General features: G+C 34.6%; 1 protein-coding gene across 1 annotated transcript; it reads left to right on the forward strand.

Moving 5' to 3' along the window:
* Positions 1-229: 229 nt before the first annotated feature.
* LOC148846438 (ferredoxin-thioredoxin reductase subunit A2, chloroplastic-like) lies at positions 230-1,326 on the forward strand. The gene has a single exon (XM_088952939.1). The coding sequence runs from the start codon at positions 406-408 to the stop codon at positions 952-954; it is 549 nt and encodes a 182-aa protein (XP_088809065.1). The 5' UTR covers positions 230-405; the 3' UTR covers positions 955-1,326.
* The last annotated feature ends 5,956 nt before the right edge of the window (positions 1,327-7,282 follow it).

Below are 7,282 nucleotides of genomic sequence, written 5' to 3' on the forward strand. Positions count from 1 at the left end.
TAAACACGTGGCCACTTTTGTCCCAAACATCCAGCCACGTGGAAGATTCTTCGTTTATTTTCGATTCCTTTAAACAAACCCTGCACTAAAACCGTGAATCACGGCCACTCGATGCATTGACGTGGCCTACCTTCGAATTGGATGAAGTGACGTAAGATGGAGTCGTACAATGCATCGACGGCCGAGATTTCACAGTTTTAGTCCAGCGCTACTCCAATGGGAGCAGACGATTTCTCCCCTGATCCTTTTTATCCAAACCACACGCACGCCCTTTCCTCGTCTGACCAAAAGACTCCACGGGCACGCGACCGCCGCTACCTCTCCCTCATTTCTGCGGGTAGAAACAACCACTTCGTACCTTCAGACATAACATCTGAGACAAGAAGAAGAGAAGAAGGAACCGCCATGAATTCCGTTGCGTCTTCCACCTCCTTCGCTCATCAATCCAACGCGATCTTCTCTTCTCTTTCATTCCCCTCCAACCACCATCACTGCCAGCGGGTTACATTTCTCGCAAGTTCGATTTCTTATGGTAAAGGGAGAAAAACCATTGGAAAGCTTGGCCGCCAGAGGGTGATCTCTTGCGAGATTGCTCTTAAGCCCGATTCCGCCACTGTAGATGCCTCTTCCCCTTCTTCTTCTTCAGCGTCTGTAGCGTCTGCCTCGTCGGATGCAGCAGAGGAGGAAGAGTCGAGCCTCGCCAAGATCGGGGCTAGGGTTAGGGTTAAGGTGCCGCTAAAGGTGTATCACATCCCCAAAGTCCCCGAATTCGATTTGACAGGAATGGAAGGGGAGCTCAAGCAATACGTTGGCCTCTGGAAGGGGAATCGCATCTCTGCCAATCTCCCTTTCAAGGTTGAGTTCGTTACCAAGATTGAAGGCCGTGGCACTGTCAAATTCTTCGCCCACCTCAAGGAGGACGAGTTTGAGTACGTCGATGGCAACGATGATTGAGTTCTACTCCATTTGGTACAGTAAAACCATCCATCCTGTTTGGCTTCTTCCCCTTCGTTCAGTTATGGAGTAGAAGGGAAATTCAAGTAGTGATGTAATCTTGCAGCTATAAATTATTCTCCAGTCCTCAATTGTTAACGAACAAGCTGTGCAGCTATGTAATATATTATTGGAATTCCTAAATTCCTGTGGAGTAAGTTATACTCTCTGTTGCAGCTTCGGTCGTTACATTGGCAGGGATGTGAACTTGTACTCTCGTAGCAACAGGCTTGTCCAATTGGTGATTTTGGAATGTCTTGCTCGTGTTGTATAAACAGCTTATAACATTGAAAAATAATAACATTGATTCATGACTGTCTTCTTATTGAGAAATTTGTTTAACATTTTAGGGAGCTTAATCGTTTAATCATTGAAGGTTATTACTACTTGCTAACTTCCATAAAGTAGATGGCACTTAAAAGGTTTTTTACTTCTTTGCTGCAAGGACTAAGATTAGCAAATCATCTTGGTTTTCAAGAGTTGGAAGTAGAAGGGGATTCAAAATTAGTATTGTCTTGGATATGGAGTAACAGTCCAGTTCCTTGGATACATAAGCATGCTTGAAATGCTTATCAAAGGAGTTGAATATCCCTCCTACTTGGGTTAGAAGAAGCTTCGAATGGAATGGTAGATTCACCAGAAAAAAAAGGGGGTTAATAGACAGTATTTGTTTTGGGCAAAAGTGTGATTTATATTGTAATCATGGATTGTGGAATGTTCCACCCTAATTGTACAAAATCTTACTAAAATTTTCTTTACTGGTCAAAAAAAGGGCCTAATGTTTGGTCTTTAATCTTGAGAATGCTTTTGTGAGATTCTGTACATATCTGGGAATGATATTGCTTCCTATCCTATTCCTACCACAAGGGTTTCCTAGAGCTGGGTAATGAGACATGGTAAAACCTATTATTGGCATAATTGAGCTCATAAAAAAAAGAGGAACCAAAGAAAGAAAGAAAGATAGGCATAAATGAACATCAAGGCCATGGGACGAGATAACCAATTTAGTCCTTTTCATTGTTGCCAATGTTGTAGTGCTGTGTTGGTCCTCATTAGCCCATTTTACATCTCTGAAAGCCTGTGAACTCTCTTGAAGATTCTAGCAGTTTGTTTTGTCCTTTTGGACATCCTGAAGCCTGCCCTGAGTTATTTTTTTGGTAATAAAATAAAATTTATAAAGAAGAATAACAGAAGATATGTACCCTTTTTCGATCATTAACATTACATGATGATTCAAATTAAATCAGTAGCAGGGTCACGAGGATCAGATACAACACTGACAGGCAAAATCTGGGCAAAGTGAAGAAAAAAAGAAAGAAAAAAGGGGTCATCTTTCATAGTTGTTACAATTTACAAAATAGAACCCGGGCATGGGGCTCCTTGCAATAATTCCATTCTTGTAAAACTATCTCTTTCTAACAAATCAGCATGACTGTTTGCAGATTTATGTTCCCATTTGAACAAACAGTTCTAATCAGATGCCAAAATCATGTTGGGCACATAGCTTGTTGGTGCACTCTTCTGACCCATTTCCTTTGAGGTAACATCACCTGATTGAGAACTTGTACTGAGGGTTTTGGAGTTGTAAAACTCTAAGTCATGATCTGTCTGAGCCAGTGACCATGTCCATCCAAGTTGCACGCTCTGTTCAGAATCTTGTAGTGAACAATTGATGTGTGAAGCTGTGGAACAATTAGGAAAGTTCATTGTGATCACTTGCTCCATCTGGATTTTTTAATGAGGTTGTCCAATATACACACCTATCTGTAAAGGAGCATACTTACTGAAGGATGTATGTGTTCTATGTGTAATTTTTATTGTTAAGCATCAGTAAATAAAAAGAAATCTATACACATTTATTCTATTGAGGTGGGCTATCCAATCGATGTCTAAGCATTGAACCAAGTTGAGTTTGATATTAGCTTCTGCATATGGACATATTGAAGCTAATTGAAGCTAATTGAAGCTAAAGTTACATTTTGATTTAATATTTATTTTGGATTCCTTATTCTTTGGCCAGAGGATATGCCCTAGATGGAGTATGAATGGATGAAGAGGATTCAATTTCAGGTGTATTTTAGGGATTGCTTCTATAGGTCCTTCTGCATGTGTGCAATTGGGAGCTTTCATGTGAATTGTGAAGTCCATTAGATTGGAGGTTGCGTGTTACTCTCTATTGGCTTGTTTCTGTATGTTTTCTCATATTGAAGTCCTTCAGCTTGGAGGTTACATGGTATTTTCTATTGGCTGATTATCTTTTTTTTGGGTTAAGTAGTGGTCCTAATATGCACCTATGATAGTGGGGACGTGTGTGATGCACGAGATTTGTTAAGCAAAACTTAAACAATAGAAACACATAACAATATACAATTGTTTTATATTTTTGAACTTTTTAAATAAATAATAATTATTTATGTTTTGTGTTCGACTATGATATGGGAAAGATCATGATATTTGAAAAATAATTGACCAATCAACTGGTATCGTAAACGTGGTAGCCAATCAAATGTTATTTATCAAAATTCATGGGTGGATTTTGATTGGTCAAAACTCTTCAGATCCCATCTTTCCCACATCATAGGTTTTCCCTTATATTTTATATACTACTTCTAATAATTTTTTTTTTATAATACAAAAATAACAACAATTAATTTCAACTAGGGTTGTTCATCAAACTAATGAAATCAACCAACTCAACTGGTTTTCTAGTATTTCCGGTCGGCTTTGGTTCAACAATTTCCCAACCTGACCAGGTTGGATTAGTTTTGCTTTGGCTATTTGTAAATTGACCAAAACCAAATGGCCTGACCATAGATATATATTAATATTTGTATTTTTAATATAATTTTTTTAATATGGGAAGGTGAGAAAATTCCCATATTTCTTAGTCTAAAATATTTTATATCATAAATTTATTTTTTAATAATGCCACTATAGTTTTTTAAATTTAAATTTAAATTTTTAAGTTTAAATCTTTTGAACCGACCGACCAAACCAAAAATCAACCCAAGTTTTCTGGTTTTCACTAATGGTTAGTCGGTTTCGGGTGACCAACTCTCCAACCTGACCGGGTCGATTTAATTGGCCAAATAACTTACAAATGAACCAAACCAACTTGTGAACACTCCTAATTTCGGCTAAATTAATAGTTTAATCTCTAATAAATAACAATAGTTTAATCTCCAATAATTATTGAAAATTTATAGCGATAATACACAACTATTGAAAATATATTGATAATGAAAATACAATAATTACAAAAATATGATAAATACTAAAAAATATAGTAAATTAGTCAATAAATAGTGTAATCTCAAATAATAGTTTAATCTCTAATAAATATTAATCAATAAATTATAACAAAAATTCAATGAATGCATTAAGTACAATGAACTAAACTTGGAAAGTTAAATAGTAGTAGTTTAATCTCCAATAATTATTGAAAATTTTCTGTTAAATAACAAAAGAAAAATAGATTTATACATGATTATTGGAAATATATTTATCAAAAAACAATAAATAATTACCTAAAATACAATAAATATTAATTTTAGTATACATAAATATATAAAGTTATTTTCTAGAATTATTAATTGATATAAGTGAAATTATTAATTTACAATATTATTTACTTATTTAACTAATATCATCTTTTAAATATTTAAAATATTAATTATTTATTGAATTTAATAATCCATAAAATTGTAATTTATACTATTACTACATAATTTCGTTATTAATTTTGTAAAATATAAATTTATTATTAATTTGAATATTATGTTATAATTAGTTTTCTAATTTTAAGATTTTTTTTAAAAGTTTTTACATAATTACATAATTTCTTTAAAAAATTTAAAAATTTTTTATATTTTTTTAATTCAAACTTTCATTAGATAAATATAAATCTTTTATGGGGAAGGAAAGCATCTCATTGGTTGTTTAAAAAATGAAATGGAATAAAATAATAAAGAAATAAAAAAAGGAGAAAATTTATATACTGCTGTGCTTTAGTAAATATATATAAGTAAATACATTTATACTATAAAAAATATGTATACGTTAAATTTTGGCTAGTGATAGATTTTACAGTTTTACCTAGATATGTAAGCATGATATAAGCATGTTAAATGGGATAACTTTACCTTTATATGTCTGGGATCTTATGAAATGCTGCATCTAGTATCTTTGTCTGTGTCATTGATCACATCTAGGTAACATAGGTTTACACATGTTCCTATGCATGTTGCTGGCTTATGAAGAACAAAGGAAAGGATTATCTGGTTTTAGATTGTTAATTTCCATTTTCTGTGAAGTAACAAGTATTCCAGAAATCTTGTTGCCTGATAATGTTGATAGACAGGCAAATGTGCATCCCATCCTGACATGTGTTATGTTATACAACAGTCAGTTGGTCCCTTCTTCTGAATGTTTTGTTTTGAATAACTTGTTCTGTTTTATTTATTGTTTTATCAGGAATCCTGCAGTTAAGAGTCATTTATGGGCCATTACTTGGTGCCATGCTAAATTCTCTGACAGTATGAGAACATGGGCTGACAGGTTGAGAACATGGGTTCGAGCCTGAGAGTGGCTACTTACTAAATATCTAGATCTTTGAGCTGACTAGTTGTGATCTTGGTTTGTATGAAATATGGACCAACCCATTGAGCACAACGTCTAGGTTTTATAGGACAATAAGATTAAGTAATACTATGGGCCTCTGACATCAGTTTTCTAAGAAATCTGTGTAATTTGCAATTGGCAATTGTAACAAAGACACTTTTGGCATTCTGCAATTTGCCTCTTCCCATCTCCAAAAATGGTTGTTTTGACATACAAGATGTTTCTGGATATTGCATAAGTGAGGTTACTTCTCTAAACTAAAAGAGTGATTTTCTTTTTGTTTTTGTTCCCAAGATGACTCCAAATGTTTTTCATTTATGGACATTGACACATGCAGTTGTGCACTAAAATGGCTGTCAATCTCTCTCTTATCATGGTTTGGACCACAAAACCAGTTTAGGGTGTAAAAACAAGGTCGTCTTGGGTTTCTATCATCTTTTGCCTTACTTTGCCTTTCCCCTTGTTTTACATCTTCTTTGATCACCAAATATTTGTAGCCCTACTGTTTTACTTAATATTATCCTCCTCCAATCCCTTGATGTTAAATTGCAAAATAAAACTGCTAGTGAGTTTTATTTGTTGTAGTGATGTGGGGACGTGCTACCCCGTCTTGTGTAGCCCCTTAAGTTTACTATAAAAAAACTGCTAGTGAGTTGCTTTATCAAGTTTTCTGTTCTTTCTGCGGTCCCTGCTTTTAGTATTATTTTCCTTCTATGCTCTATGGTTATGACAGTTATGACAGATTTTCCGCATAAAATTTTGGGCCCCCTTCTTTTGTTTTACTTATTTGTGTCCATTGTTTCTTTTGAGTTTTGACGATGTTATCCACGATATCTCAGTGTTCCTAGGTATGAGTTAATGACAAGTTGACAACAATTGGTTTGTTGATGTGCAAATAGTCTCATCTTGTTTTGGTATGTTGAACAATCAACAATGTTTGGACTCTGCTATTGGTGGGAAATGCTAGTTTATCTTATTTCTATTAGGAAATGTGTGACCACAAATATGGTTTTAAGAGTTCAATGGGAAAGGAGACTGTCAAAATGGGATGGCAGACTACTTAGCTAAGCAAGAATGGGTATCTTTACTTGGCTCAAATGTGATTTATCTCATGTGATTGAGGCTGCATTTTGCGCCTTTGTTTGGGAAGCCTTGATTGTATACTTCGCTGTTTATTGATTAATAAATAAAGTTTCTATTACATATCAAGAAAATAAATCTATTAGGAAATGCTACTTTGATCTTATTGGTAACTGACATAATAAAACAAAGAAATTGGCAGCACACGGCCCCATGTTTATCTTCTCCCCACAACAGTTTTCTCTCTTCTTGTCTCTCTCAAGACTCTTCTCTCTTCTTTCTTCTACCACACATTCAAATCAGACTTGACTTCATTTTCTATTAGCAAGTGGTTACTATTAGCTGTTGCACCTCTGGGGGGCTTAGAAGTTTCATTTACTTCCCTTAGTTTCAGTTCAACGATGAAGGGAACCCAACAATGTGGTTTAGGTTGACTTGAATTTGTTAGTTTCAACGAGTCTATTTTCTTTTTTGTATTGTTTTTTAGAGTTCTAGTACTACTGTGACAGTCTTCATAAACTTTCAATCCTTAAATCAAGGAATTGAATGCTGTATTGTGGACTACTGGAGGAAAAACACACTGCTAGCA

The sequence above is a fragment of the Nelumbo lutea genome, chromosome 7 (genome assembly GCF_056320005.1).
Source record: "Nelumbo lutea isolate HS-2025 chromosome 7, American lotus-T2T, whole genome shotgun sequence".
NCBI lineage: Eukaryota > Viridiplantae > Streptophyta > Magnoliopsida > Proteales > Nelumbonaceae > Nelumbo > Nelumbo lutea.

What these genes read in the sequence shown, in the direction of transcription:
- LOC148846438 (XM_088952939.1), top strand. Translation starts at nt 406, where the DNA reads ATGAATTCCGTTGCGTCTTCCACCTCCTTCGCTCATCAATCCAACGCG.